Source organism: Colletotrichum scovillei, assembly GCF_011075155.1.
Source record: "Colletotrichum scovillei strain TJNH1 chromosome Unknown Contig00007, whole genome shotgun sequence".
Taxonomy (NCBI): Eukaryota; Fungi; Ascomycota; class Sordariomycetes; order Glomerellales; family Glomerellaceae; genus Colletotrichum; species Colletotrichum scovillei.
This window is the reverse complement of record NW_023336265.1, coordinates 3,010,902-3,025,490: the sequence shown is the minus strand read 5'-3', so window position 1 is coordinate 3,025,490 and position 14,589 is coordinate 3,010,902. Positions and strand designations below refer to the sequence as shown.

Genomic DNA, 14,589 nt, shown 5'->3' with positions numbered 1-14,589 from the left:
TACTGAAAACGTAGGCACTTCGACATTGGACATGCTTGCGACGTTAATGGAGATTAGGTCATCCTGTTTCATTTGTTTCATTGAAAACGCTCAATCAACCTCAAGTCAGTCGCTTCAGTGCTCAAACCCATACCGAGGGCCAGGGCCCAGGCCAGCAGCTTTTCTTCAATGATATGTGTCGCATCTTCGGTCTCTCGGCCAGTCTAGCAAGACGACTCCTCTCAACACCTGATAACATCAGCGATTTATACATTGCCATGACGCTTAGCGATGTGTTAGCCAGATATGGCTTTCAACGAGCAAACCGAGGACTGCGTAGTGGGTAGGCAGGCTTGACCTCTTCAAGCGCTGATCTGCGTTGTGGTCCACCAGCTTCCTCTTCTTGCTGGCCCATCTTGCTCGGTTTCGGTTTTCTCAATGATAGGAGCATCTAAGAACCAATTGTCCCTAACTAGGACTGCAGATACCCCAAGTGAGAGATGAATTGCGTGGTACGACGATCAACCAAGTTGCTGTCCGGGACTTGGTTGCGCGGCCCACCTGCCATCTCGGCCTCGGCGCTTGTTTGGAACGCCGCCTCCGATCCAGAATCATTATGGACCAAGCTACGCCCCGAGATTCTGGGCCAGAAACATTGTTTTGTGCTACAAGTAAAGTAAGGTTTCAGACACGAAAGCACTTGAACCTGAGTTGACAAGACTATCATCATAATCTTTTCTTTCCTGTGCCGGTACCTAACGTTCCGTTACGGGTTTCCACTGCTGGGTCGAGTGCTTAACGTCTCTGAACTTTTCACGCTGTATGCCAAGGTTTATCGCAGTTAAAACCATGGCGGAATAAACTTAGTTACAGTTTACAAGTAGTACTACTTAGATAAAGTCGGGAAATGGCTGCATTCGATATAATTCCAGAACTAACTCGGAGCGGGCGCCCCCATTAAACGGCATCTTTCCAAATAGACCTCGCCACATCTCTGACAAGGACAAGTTTTTCCCACATTCTATCCTCAGTGGTTACGCCTTGGTTGACACTGAAGCTAGCAAAGCCGCACTGAGGGCTCACAGCGAGTGAGTCTGCTAGAACTTCCGAGACGTCCCGTCTTTGCGCCTTTGCCATGACTTCAGCAGCCTCATAAACCCTCTTGATCAATGCCTCCTTGGTCTCAAGGTCTGCCACCTTTGTCGACACGAGACCAAGAACTACATTCTTCCCTTGCGGAACAAATCTCAAGGGATCAAAGTGTCCAGACACTCGAGGATCATCAAACTCTAGGTAGAACGTGTGGTAGTTGAGTTTGGGGAAAACCTTAGGGGCAATCCTTTCGTAAGATCCTTTGGCGAAAGAAGGCTGGCCAGGCATGTTGCCGCGGCAAAGATGTATGCCCACATGCAAGTCGGGTGGTAAATCCCTCAAGACCTGGTTGTGTGCCCAAATGTAGAGGTCCAACAGGGCCTCAGGGTCGATGCCATCACCCCTCAGACCCTCCCTGAAGCCCTTTGTGACGAAGAAAGTCAAATTTGGATCGTCAACCTGTATCGATCTAAGACCTGCATCATAAAGAGCTTGGATCTCCGAACGAAATGCTGCCGCGAGGTCGAGAAAATAGTCCTTGTCAGAAGCGTAAACGCCAAGGTCAAACGCTGTGCCCTTTGCAAGGTACATGTGTTGCCAGGAGATGGACGGTATGGACATCTTACAGTCCTTCCAGCGTTCTTGAGGGACTGCCTTCTTGATCATCTCCCAGGCAGGAAGGTAAGCCGAATCCGTGAACTTGATCTTTCCTGTGGCGGGCACAGCGGAGAAGTGATTGTACCCCATCTTAGCAAGTCCGATGAAGGTAGGTAGGTTGGGTCGGAAGTCTTGGGGAATCCTCAGATCGTCTCTGACTGTCATTCCCTGAAGATTCTCAAACAAGCCGCTGAAGAAGATGGTTCTTTCATATTCTCCAGAGGTGATGGGTCTGATTTCAAGCTTCAGCTGCTTCTGAACGGCGTACTTGATTGATGCAGATGTGGCAGCAGCCTGGTCTTCGGATAGCTTGCTGTCATAAAAGCCTAGAGAACCCCTCTCCTCGAGCAGGAAGGCGGGCCGAATGAGTGAGCCGATCTGGTCAGCTCGGAAGAGGGGAGCCATGTTGACAGTGTCGATGATATTGAGGTCAAGATCTCCAGCCTTGAATCTATCCCCATTTGCCGGACCGAACACATCTTAAATACGTTTCTTGTATACCCCAGACCATGCCACCTCTTGATGGCTACAGTCCACACTGTGGAGAAAGGTGATATTCTTCTGAGCATGTGGGCACGGGTGACCCATTTCGACAAGGAAGAAAGGGCCGCTGAAGAAGATAAGCAGGTTTATTACCTTGGCCCTCTTTCTTCCATTGGCTCATTGATCCAGGCGGAAACACTCATGGATGAGGCAATATTGCCGGGGAGCATTCCTGTTCTGGTGACTGAGTAGCAAACATGTTTGCTTAATGACATACGTATTGAACCAACGGCAGTTAATGCGCGGATCAACCCTGCCGAAGTGCTCCATCTTTCCCAAAGGGGTATCTCACCTGTCAGATTTGTGTTGGTTTACGTTGGCAACATTCTGTTGGAAGTCTTACTTAGAATCCTACTCGGCGCTAGGAAGAATTCTTTTTGGTTATATCTTTCATCTCACTCTACCAAAGTCCCATTTGATCCTCTAGATCTGACATCCTCCATAGCAATCTAGGGGTGTGACTGAGATTGGTTGAGATTAGGCTTGAGTACGAAAATCTCCATCCAGTCACCACGCTGCAGAGCGGCCCCTCGTATGAAAGACTCAATCTTTCGCCTAACCGCGTTTGGACATGTAGCTAACCACAGTATATAGACTACCATCCTCCGCAGGATATAGAAAACAAGACGCTTCTTCGGTAGGGCCTAAATTTTGAATAGATAAGGTAGTTGGCTTCAAGTGTTTGGCCTAGAGTCTACATCAAAAGGGCGGAATTCGAACCTAATGTTAGCCATCTAACAACAGGGAGATAGAAGAACGGAGCATTGCACTTTGAACGAACCTAATAGAGGCTCAAATTTATGCAAGCGTTCGAATGTTTCTTGCAGCAAAAATTTGTAAGTCTCGTACCTTACAAGATCGCTGTATTTACATCTTTTTGGTTTGTCAATCGTGAATCTGACCCGCCCAAAGTATTGCATGCTGATTATCGGATATCTCGCATGATCTTCAGAGGCCAAAGATATTATTCGCGTCAAAGCATCTTGAAGTAAATCTTAGTAATCTGAAGCAAAGACATATTTCATGCATTTATTGATCAAGTATCTCGCCTGCGTTGCTGGAGAAGTTTGACGGACTACATGCCTACCCAGGCAGTTTTTCCCATTTCATGCCTATAACCCCGATGATGGAGATGACTGCGACAGCCATCGGCACAGTAAAAGTTTCTTTGAGAGCTTTGTTGTATGCTTCAATGACCACCGGGAGTAGATCCTTGGAAATCAAATCTTTGAGATTCGTGGCCCCCATATCCGCAATTGTTTGTCCATCAAGTCCTCCTGTGCCATGCAGATGCTTCGTTAAGCCATTAGCAAAGACAGTGTTCGCGACAGACATCAAGATAGCCGGACCAAGGTTCTGGAACAAAGTGACGGCGGCTGTACCAGCCGGTATATCAGAAAGCGCGAGGGTCGATTGGACACCCATCATCGGCTGCTGGGATCCCAGCCCAATTCCCACGCCGGCGATGACGGGGAAAGTGACCCATTTACTTGGGCCGGTATCGAGCTCGAAAGTCGTCATCAAGCCAAGACCCAATGACCCCAACACGGTCGCTACGAGCATGAAAGGGTTATACCACCCTGTGTAAGTGACCAGGTAGCCGGCGGTTAGAGCGGCAAGAACTTCTCCGCCAACGTAGGGAACGAGCTTGATCCCGGATTCTCTGGCAGACTCTCCCTTGATAGCCTGGAACCAAATTGGCAGCCATATATCGGCTGTGTAGTAGGCTGCATCGATGCATGCAGCGTAAAAACAAGCGAATGCAATATTCCGCATTCTCATGAGACGAGGAGGTAATGCGGCGTTGTCTCCTTTCCAGATTTCAACACCAATAAAAGTGATGAGCAGAACACCAAAGGCAACCAACAAGCCAATCATCGGAGCGCTGTTCCAAGCGAACTGGGACCCACCCCATTGCAAGGCTAATAATAGGCAGATCATGCAAGCAAAGAATATTGAGAGCCCGAGAATGTCAAACTCCATGAGCTTCTGCTTGAGAGTCCGGGGTTGTCCTTGGTCGGGTTGCTGCGGTGGTCGAAAGCAGAAGAAGATCAATGCCAACGTCGCAACTCCGATTGGTATGCTGACGTAGAACGCCCATCTCCAGGAGAGATGGCTGTCCGTCAACGCCCCCGAAATGAGGGGCCCGATGATGCCACCAACACCTGAGAATGCGCCAAGATATCCAGTGTAGACAGCACGTTGACGAATGGGTACACTGTGTGCGAGAACCACCCAGGCGCCGATGATGATGCCACTGCAACCAATCCCAGTGATGGCTCGTCCGACAATGAAAGCAATCGAGTTGGGGGCGCTTCCGCAGACAGCCAGCCCGATTTCTCTGAATGCGATGGCTACCATGAAGGTCCACTTGAGAGAAAAGAGCTCAAAGCATTTTCCGTAGACCAGTTGGAATGAGCAAAGCTTCGTATTTGTTAGTGAGAATGGTACGATTTATGAGAGTTTGGGTCTTACACTGAGCATGTAGGCAGAGCCATACCATCCAACATGTTGCAGGGAGTTGAACTGGTTCGTGATAGCCGGAATAGCGGTAGCAATGAGTGTCATGTCAAGGAAGACCAAGAAAACAGCCATAGCCAGTCCGAAAATGATCAAAACCAGCCTGAGGCCTTTGGGATACTCGACACCTGCATCATCGATCTCTTCTGCGTGGGCTGCTTCCTCGGCCTCTAAACTAGGCTTCTCGACAGTCGAAAGTACATTGTTTATTTTATCATCAATGATGATTTCCCGTTCTCCAGCAATAGAAGCGCGGTTTGAGCTGCTAGAGGTTGATGGGAGGGAATCTTTCGCCTCCGTCTGAATCATTGCCGTATGCTCTGGTTGTAGTGGCGCCATGGTGAGACATGTGAGTAGACTCAATATCTTAGGAGAACCTTCTGGGTTTCTTGAGTATATGTATAGAGAAAAGCTTGAGAGTACGAGGCGAAGTTTGCATGAAATTCGCGTCGGGAGCTAGTACAGCCGAATATCAAGCCGCCAGACATTCCTAAACGAGAGAGACACATTTGCGCTTCCATTCTACGAACCACAACGAGGTGGCAACTTTCTACTCAGAGCCTGAGAGCTGACTGAAGCAGACTCAATGCTCATACCCTTAGATCCTACACAAAAGGCTGCAACGCCCAGCATCCCGGCTTACGGGAATGCAAACCCGCAGAAAATACGTGGATTAGCAAGACAGCGTCGATGATCTAGACCTGCAGCCTGGACGAACCGGAGGGGTCCAACCCATCAGCAACGGTGCTCCATCGCTCCCATCGGCCGAGCATCCTGGATCTAGACATGCCCGACAGACAAAGGATTGGTATGTCTCCGGATGGACATCCGGGAAGCTAGGTTTCCAGGGTAAGCGCCTATTGCGGAAGCTTAGGGCGAAATATAGCAGTTCCAAGGCCCGAGGATAGCCTTGGGTCTGTGAACTCCTCTGTGTCATCATTGGGTTGACATGGGTTGCACAACTCTTAGCGTCAATCCTTGCGGCACAATATTCGTTCAGCCCAGTTAGATACGAAGAGATACTCTCAATAAGGCGTTCACCCTAGACAGAAAGATACCGGAAGAGGAAGCTGCTTACCAGCGGTCTCATCCTTCAACCGGGTCCATTGAGAACATTTGAAAACCTGCACATCCGAGTGCATCCATTAACTTGATGAGAGATTTGCTTTTTCGATTGATTGGTAGGATCGGACTTCCGAATCACAAAAGTGTGGCCAGTCCTCACCTTCCAGAGAAGGCATAGCCTCGTAAAGTATGAATTTCGTCTCCATGTAATCATTTCGGTTGACAGATCCCATCTAGTTTCGCGACTAGTTCCGGAATTGATAAGCAGTGAGAAAGGGACTGAAACGTCCACAAGATCAGAGAACCAATCCCGCTTCCTAGCCTAGACAAACATTCAAAGAAGTATATGCCCCACTCTTGAACTGCGTGTTGCAGCTGCAATCGATCACTGCCGACATGATAAGGCTGCATTGCCGTCCCATCTGAGATACAAAGTGAGCCTTGCGGACTTCAAGTTTGATAACTTGTTTTGGTGACTAATAGTCCCGGCCTTTGAGCTTAGCTATGCATTGTCTTTGTTCAGCTTCTCAACTTAAGCAAATACCAGAGAATTGCAAAGATGATGAATACTGTCTCACAGGGTTGACTTTTACTTCCTGTTCCGTGACTAGCCTCTCTCGTACGTTAGCCTGTCGTCAATTCATATCTCGCCCGAGGAATATGGCTAGATTGGCGCGGATGGATCAGCATCCTGACCGTCCCCTGAAACAGGATAGAGGCTGTACACATTCGAGGAAAAAAGTTCCTGTCATCTGTGCCCGATGGTCTCGATTGGTCCTCAAGTTTTCAGTATCCTCTTTGTGTCACGAAACCTTCATATGGCGTGGGTCCGAATCTTCCAGACTGCGGTATTCCGGCTATCACGTATTCACGAAGCTGACGAATCGCCTACAGTCTTACCTCATTTCATGTGGTTAGCTTTGTGACTATATCAAATCCGGTGAGACTGTCGCCTACTTACCAAGATTTGTAGACAGTGTCGGGAAGGAATCTTGAAGGATGTGACGAAGCTTGTCCTGCAATAGGACGGAGGCGAGGCAACCACTTTCCCAACACCCCAAGGCGCTGGGCGTTGGGCGTATGTGACCAGGCCCTTACCCTGGGCCGTGGCAAATTCAGATGCTCTGATGATGGAATCAGCCTGTTGAAGAAATTTTTGTCCCTGAGGCGCAGTCGAACCTCGGAAGGAGCGTCTCCTCTGTGCCCCTGAGCGATGGTCGATATGTCCATGTTTATTGCGTCAACAAAGACCATCTGGGAGACGGAAGCCTTAAGAGGTAGATGGGCGGCTCTCTGACTGATCTAACACGATGCTTATGTTGGCTTCATAAAGCGTCTGCAACTTATTCATCACAGAGGTTTCCAAATCGCACCAGCGTACTGTTCAAAAACCAATTCTCTCCATCACCAATTTCAATCTCTTGTCTACGAAAAGGACCTGAAGAATGGCAGCTTCAGCCTATCTAGGTTCCCGCCTACCCTCGAGGTCTGTTGAGGTGATTTTCTTCCAGTACCACAAGTTTCAAAGTCTCAAAGAACAAACCCAATGCTCAGCCTCCTCCATCATTCGACTTGCATGCGCAATATGTTTACAGGCTTTCTCGCCCAGCGAGCGTATCTGCTTGGCTTTCCAGGGCAAAGAAAAGGCATGGCAACTTTGGAGTAAAAGCATCAGTTGTAATGACAGAGTTTTACCTTTACTCCAAGCCGAACTTGACACCCCGCAAATCAGTCAGCCAGTGGACGAGGATATCTTCAGGCATGCGCTATCAGTTTCTGCTCTTGAGGAAGACCTTCAGACATTTGAGAATCAACCGTCACTGGCAAGTCTGAAAGGAGTCTGCCAAAATGTGAGTTGCTGCCTGCACATTACCTGCTTATGTTTTCTGTACTAAACTTATCCAGGTAGAAATGCTCTTTACTGCCAAGTGGGACCACTTCACTCGAGGCATTTTATTGAAGTGCGAATACACCGTGTCTTGTCTGTCAGATTGGGAAGCTAGATGCATTCTGTCCACCTTTCGGCAGGTGCTGGAGAACATCGTCTCAAATCCTTACTCCAGAGTTTCGGAGATTGAGCTCATGAATGACCGCGATTACCAACAGTGTCTCGAGTGGAATGAGCGCTCCTCAGACCATGCCAATATCAGTGTGGACAAGATGATCGACAAGCACATCCAGGACTCTCCCCTCAGCCCTGCTTTAGATGCGTGGGACGGTCAATTGTCTTACGCCGAGCTACATGCGGCTTCTTCCAGAGTTGCCCATGAGCTTCGTCAGCGTGGTATCGGCCCTGAATGCACCGTTGCGCTTTTCTTCGACAAGAGCATTTGGAACATCGTTGCTACTGTGGCAGTTCTCAAAGCGGGCGGTGCATTCGTTCCCCTGGACCCCTCGCAACCCGACAAGCGAACCTCTTCCATTTTGGAAAAGATTCACGCAAAAGTTATTTTATGTTCTGAGATCTACACCCAGCACCTGCTGCAATTTTCCCAGGATGTACTTGGCTTGGGTAGTTCTTGGTTCCAAGTGCCCCCTTCATCCATCTCGCAAAGCGCTTCGACCATTCTGCCGTGGAACCTGGCGTATGTCATGTTCACTTCAGGAAGCACAGGAGAGCCTAAAGGCGTGATGATTGATCACTCTGCTTGCGCTGCAAGTGTCGTCGCCCACGGGCAAGCAACTGGCTTCAGTCCTAGCACTAGGACTATCCAATATGCTCGCCACACTTTCGATGCATCGATTGCGGAAATTTTGACTACACTTGCCTTCGGGGGTTGTATAGTTATCCCATCCACAGATGAGCGGCTAGACAACATCACAGCTGTCATACAAGAGAAGAGGGTAAACTGGGCATTTTTTACGCCTTCAGTGCTTCGTCTGCTGGAGCCTTTGGAGGTTCCGGGTTTGACGACTGTCGTCGTCGGCGGCGAGTCTCTAGGCCAAGATATCATCGAAGCATGGGCAGCAGGCCGCAATCTCGTCAATGCATATGGCCCTACCGAGAACACCGTTTTTTCCACTATGCACCCACTGTCACTCTCCTCCAAGGCAGGGGCGATCGGACGCGGGGTTGGTACACTCTGTTGGATCACCGATCCTCAAGATCCTAACCGTTTGTCACCTCTCGGGGCAGTCGGCGAGCTGCTCTTAGAAAGCCCTCAACTTGCCAGAGGCTACTTGAACTTTGCGGACAACGAAGGTCCAAACCAAGCTTTCGTTCGAGATCCGCCTTGGCTTGCCAAACATGGCCGCCGGTCCAGACTTTACAAAACCGGAGATCTCTGCCGCTTCGACGAGAATGGTGTGATTCACTTCGAAGGCCGCAAGGACACCCAACTTAAGATATCTGGGCAACGTCTGGAGGCTTCAGAGGTCGAGTACCACCTCCGAGCTGCATTTCGAACCCAGGATATCATCGTGGATGTGCTTAATCGACCGACTCAAGACACAAAGGCACGGTCTAAGGTTCTCGTCGCTTTTGTTTGCCTCCAGAGAGAATCTGATCAAAGGCCAGACACCACGTCTAACTATATCATGACTCGACGGCACCCACCTCTTTTGGAAGCAATCCCCAATGTCGAAGAGGAGATATCTCTAAAGCTTCCATCATGGATGCGTCCATCAATCTACATCCCTCTCCTTGACTTTCCGTTGAGTCCAAATGGGAAGGCCGACGTCAAGAGACTCCGACGTGAAGCCGCATCCTTGACGGTCGAGCAATTTTACCTCTTCGCCCAGACCGACGCTGTCGTGCAGGTCGAAGAGACGCCACAGCTCTGTCTCCTACGAGATCTCTGGGCTGAGGTGCTCGGAATCCAGCCTGTCGCGATCGTGGCTACTAGTAGTTTCTTCCGTCTTGGCGGAGACTCGCTTGCGGCTATCAGTCTAGTAACTGCTGCTCGAAGAAAAGGGTTGCAACTGAGTGTAGCTCAGATTTTCAAGAGTCCATCTTTACAAGATCTTTGCCTACTTGCGACTGAGTTCAAGAAGACAACTCTCGAGGTACGGCCGTTCGAGCTTGTCAACAAGGAAGGCTTTACGGAAGTGCTCCATGAGATTTCCTGCGAATGTGCCATTAGCACAGGAGACGTTGAAGATGTACTTCCTTGTACCCCTTTACAGGAAGGTCTCATGGCACTATCTTCTTCAACTTCCAAATCTTACTTGGTCCAGTACGTTCTTGACATCGCCGCCGAAACCGATATTGCAAGGTTGAAGATGGCTTGGGAGACTGTCGCCGAGGCTCACGGAATGCTCCGCGTTCGATTGGTTGACACTATTTCTTCGGGTATCCTCCAAGTCATAGTCCGAGAGAACTTGACTTGGAATGAGAGCTTCAATCTCGAAGAATATCTCGCGGTGGACTTGGACGCACCTTCAACCTTTGGAGTGCCGCTCAATCGGTTCGGCATCGTCTATAATGTAGGAGGGGATGCTTCTCACATGGTATGGACGGTGCACCACGCTGTGACTGATGGCCAAGCCGTTGGCCTCACCCTTCAATCAGTACGGGATGCTTTCCATGGTGCTCTAGAGCCAACTGAAACTTCCTTTGCCTCGTTTATGAAGCACTTCAAGAGCATGCATATGGAATCTGCATCGAGGTACTGGAGCTCAGTCTTCGAGGGAGGAGAATTCGTATCGTTCCCGAGGAAGCCATCAACAGTGCATGGTGCTCTGGAGCATCAAGGACCAGCTTTTGTGCTTCGGAAGGTTCCTGTGCCGACGTCAAGTACGGATGCCACTGCAACTACTATGCTGCGTGCAGCTTGGGCATTGGTCATCAGCCGCTTCAGCAACTCTAACGACGTCGTCTTCGGTGTCACATCGTCTGGGAGGAATGCCCCTTTTGACAATATCGAGTCCATCCTCGGGCCAATCATCGCAACTGTCCCATTAAGGATATGGTGTAATGGCACATCAACGGTCCGCGACTTGCTTGATAGCATACAGATGAGCACGATCAACATGATCCCTTTCGAGCAGATGGGAATACAGAATATTGCTCGCATCAATTCTTCATGCCGATCAGCCTGCGACTTTCAAACTATGATGATCGTACAGCCGGAGGTCGATATGGCCATGGAAAATAGTCCATTCATAAGCTATCATAGGCCTCAGGACCTTGACAAGTTCAGATCTCACGATATCATGTTTGAGTGCAATCTTGGGAAGGACGAGGTCTTTCTAAATGTGAATTACGATCCTCAGTCTGTCGAAGCTGCCGAGATGGAACGCCTTGTCGACTACTTCGCAAGCGCTCTTGAGTTCCTGGCCTCTTCCGAACATCAAGTCCTGGAGAATTTCTTCCGCAATCCCATCGCAAAGGATCTGTCCGATATTGAGGAATGGAACAAACTCCCGCCTCAAACGGTCGATACATGCGTTCACGCAGTCTTCGAAGAACATGTGCGCAATCAACCTGAGGCTCAAGCCGTTTTCGCATGGGATGGCTGTCTGACCTACTCTCGACTCGACACAATGGCATCCCAGCTTGCTCGAGTCTTGATGGAATTGGGTGTTGGACCAGAAACGATGGTACCATATTGCTTCGAAAAGTCGATGTATACCGTCATCTCGATGCTTGCTATTCTCAAAGCTGGAGGCGCGATGGTCCCCCTCGACCCTGCACATCCACGAGACCGTAAAGCATTCATTGTCCGCGAAACAATGGCAAACGTGGTTGTCGCTTCTGGTAGCAATGCATATGCATTCTCTGAGCTGGATGTTCGCACTGTTGTTGTTGACTCAAACTTCTTCACCAAGGTTGAGGAAGTTGGAATTGCCACCTTTTCCAACCATGAGGTTCAACCATGCAATGCCGCAACTGTCATCTTCACGTCTGGCAGCACTGGACAGCCCAAGGGTGTTATTCAGGAACACAAGACCTTGTGCTCAGCTGCCAATGCCCATTCTAGTGGGATGCGCATGTCCAAGAGCTCAAGGATCCTTCAATTCTCCGCTCATGTCTTTGACGTCAGCATCATTGAGATTGTCAATTCTTTCGTTCTTGGAGCCTGCATCTGTGTACCATCCGATGAAGAAAGGATGAATAACCTCGCTGGTTTTATCTCGAGGTCTCAGGCGAGCTGGGCCTTCTTCACTCCGTCCTTCGCACGAACTCTTGAGCCGAAAGATCTCCCCAGCATCAAGACGATTTGCATGGGTGGAGAGGCAATGACCATGGATTGCATCGAGACGTGGTCTGGGATTGTGCAGCTCATCAATGCTTATGGACCCTGCGAAGGCAGTGTCTGTACCACCGCTGATATCAGTAGTGGTGGGTTCAAGACAGATTCTATTGGTCATGGAGCCAACACTCTTACCTGGATCGTCGATCCATGCAATCATGACATCCTGGCGCCAATCGGCACTGTCGGTGAGCTTTTGATCGAAGGGCCGAGTATTGCTCGTGGATATCTAGGCGATCCAAACAAGACAGCCAAGGCGTTCATCACGAATCCGGCTTGGATCACCCAATTCGAGACTGGCATTGCTGTCAGAAGAATGTACAAGACAGGCGACCTTGGGATTCTGAATTACGATGGTTCGATATCTTATCTTGGACGGAAAGACACACAAATCAAACTGCGCGGACAAAGAGTCGAGCCCGGAGAAGTAGAGCATCAACTCACTCAGCTATTGCCGCCGGGCTCCATTGTAGCTGTTGACGCCCTCATCCTCTCTGGATCTTCAAGTAAGTCGCTTGTGGCTTTCGTTCAGCTAGAAGACAATGGGTTCGGCTTTGCGGAGAAGAGAGACATCATCGAGGGCATTTCTGGTCGCTTGACGCAGCAACTGGCCTCCGTGCTTCCTGCCTACATGGTTCCCTCGCACTTGATCCCAGTCGAGGTCATTCCTTTCACGCCGACTGGGAAGCTCGACCGGCGCACATTGAAAGAACACGCTTCGACTTTGTGCATTGCTGAGAATTCAGAACGTGCCATGGTGAAGGAAGAAACCGACATGCTAGCGGCTAGCGAGTACATTGCTTTGTGTATCAGCAACAAGATTGCCGAGCTTCTATCGGTTGGCGATTCTCAGAGAGCAGAAACCTTGCGTGGTCACAACTTTAACCCCTTCTACGCTGGGATGGACTCTATCCAGGTCATTTCACTGTCAACATTCGTTCGGAAAACCTACAATGTCAGCATCCCGATTCAAAAGTACATGAACAGCGCGGCGACCATCAGGGACATTGCTCAATTGGTCTTTGAAGATCAGCAAGGGTCGCATGATGACAACACCATCAACTTGATGCATGAGATTGAAGTTCATGATCGACCACTCGCAGCCTCGCCGTTGCGAAGATCATATGCAGAGATTGAGACATCACATACCCCCAAGACCATCCTCTTAACAGGAGCCACCGGATTTCTCGGGAACCAATTGCTGGCGCAGATCTTGCAACGGCCACAGAATCACAAGGCCGTGGTGTTAGTCAGAGGTCAAGACTCAGCCCACGCCACTGAGCGGCTCTTGTCTCTTGCTCGTGGCAGCAGTTGGTGGCAAGAAAGATATGTCGATCGCATCGAAGTCTGGCATGGCGACTTATCTCTCCCACATCTCGGTCTTCCAGACGCTTCATGGTCTCGACTCGATGGCACAAGCGTCGGTGGTGACTTGATCGATGCAGTCGTCCACAATGGGGCAGTTGTCAACTGGATCGCCGACTTTAAGGCGCTAACGCCAGCCAATATCCTTTCGACCGTCAACATTCTCACAGCTTTGACAAAAGCGACAGTATCTCGTCCAGTTCGCCTGACTTACGTATCAGGCGGTCACTTGTCCACTTCTCCAGACGATGTCGGGGAAATCGCTGCGGAGCTGAAGTCGTATCCGGCCTATAGTCAGACCAAATTTGTCGCCGAGATCCTAGTCGCGCGATACGCTGAACGACTGATCAATGCTGGCTTCGGTTGTTTAGCCACGATTATCAAACCTGGCTTGATCATGGGCAGTTCTTCTGACGGCATCTCCAACACGGACGATTTCCTTTGGCGGTTGACCGCCAGTGCATTGGACATTGGGATGTTCAATGACAGCGAACGTGACCTGTGGCTCGCCGCTGCAGGCGTTGATCTCGTAGCCAAGACGGTTCTCGACAGTTGTTTTTCCCCTCAAAGCAACGGAGATTTTCAGGTTGTTAAGAAGGTCTTGAACGGCCTCACCATGGGAGAGTACTGGGACATCGTCAGACAGGAAACAGGCCATACAATAGAGCCGACGGACTGCAAACGATGGTTGAGAAGCTTGCACGAAGACGTCAACGCAAAAGGGCCAAGCCACAGGTTGTGGCCAGTTCTCCATTTTGTCGAAGATACCGGCGGCAAACTCGGTCAGCCACCGGGGACAATGACGCTTGATGACCAGCTAAAACACCAGGACTCGGTAAAATTGTCTCTGAGGAAGAGCTTGCGATATCTAATCGCCATTGGATACATGCAAACAAGTAGGGCAAGCAGTGTAGATGGAGATAGCTCAAGTGAGCCTACCCTGTCAGTACCGAGGCCGATGGTGTTCTCAAGAACGCCGACAACGCCAGTTTGGAACCAAACGTCGACCGATCAGAGGCGCCTAGGATTTGGTGACGAGGTGTTGAAGTTGGCGGGATCAGTGGTGGTCACGCCGTTGAGGACACCTAGTCCCTCATCAGATGTCGTGCCGATGGAGTAGAATTGAAGTTTGGACTTGTAGATTGAAAGACGAGGATTTCAATGTTTTCTTTCC

General features: G+C 49.8%; 3 protein-coding genes across 3 annotated transcripts; 1 reads left to right on the top strand and 2 right to left on the bottom strand.

The window, feature by feature from the left end:
• Positions 1-936: 936 nt before the first annotated feature.
• Positions 937-2,133, bottom strand: HER10_EVM0005178 (uncharacterized protein; the record flags this gene model as incomplete). The annotated part of the gene is made up of 1 exon (XM_035474801.1): positions 937-2,133. The coding sequence occupies one exon, from the start codon at positions 2,131-2,133 to the stop codon at positions 937-939; it is 1,197 nt and encodes a 398-aa protein (XP_035331459.1).
• A 1,221-nt stretch (positions 2,134-3,354) lies between these two features.
• HER10_EVM0001041 (MFS transporter) lies at positions 3,355-5,130 on the bottom strand (the record flags this gene model as incomplete). Its single annotated transcript, XM_035470803.1, has 2 exons — positions 3,355-4,695; positions 4,747-5,130. The coding sequence occupies 2 exons, from the start codon at positions 5,128-5,130 to the stop codon at positions 3,355-3,357; spliced, it is 1,725 nt and encodes a 574-aa protein (XP_035331192.1).
• Positions 5,131-7,301: 2,171 nt separating this feature from the next.
• On the top strand, positions 7,302-14,535 carry HER10_EVM0012924 (non-ribosomal peptide synthetase; the record flags this gene model as incomplete). Its single annotated transcript, XM_035482301.1, has 2 exons — positions 7,302-7,706; positions 7,762-14,535. The coding sequence occupies 2 exons, from the start codon at positions 7,302-7,304 to the stop codon at positions 14,533-14,535; spliced, it is 7,179 nt and encodes a 2,392-aa protein (XP_035331959.1).
• Positions 14,536-14,589: the final 54 nt, after the last annotated feature.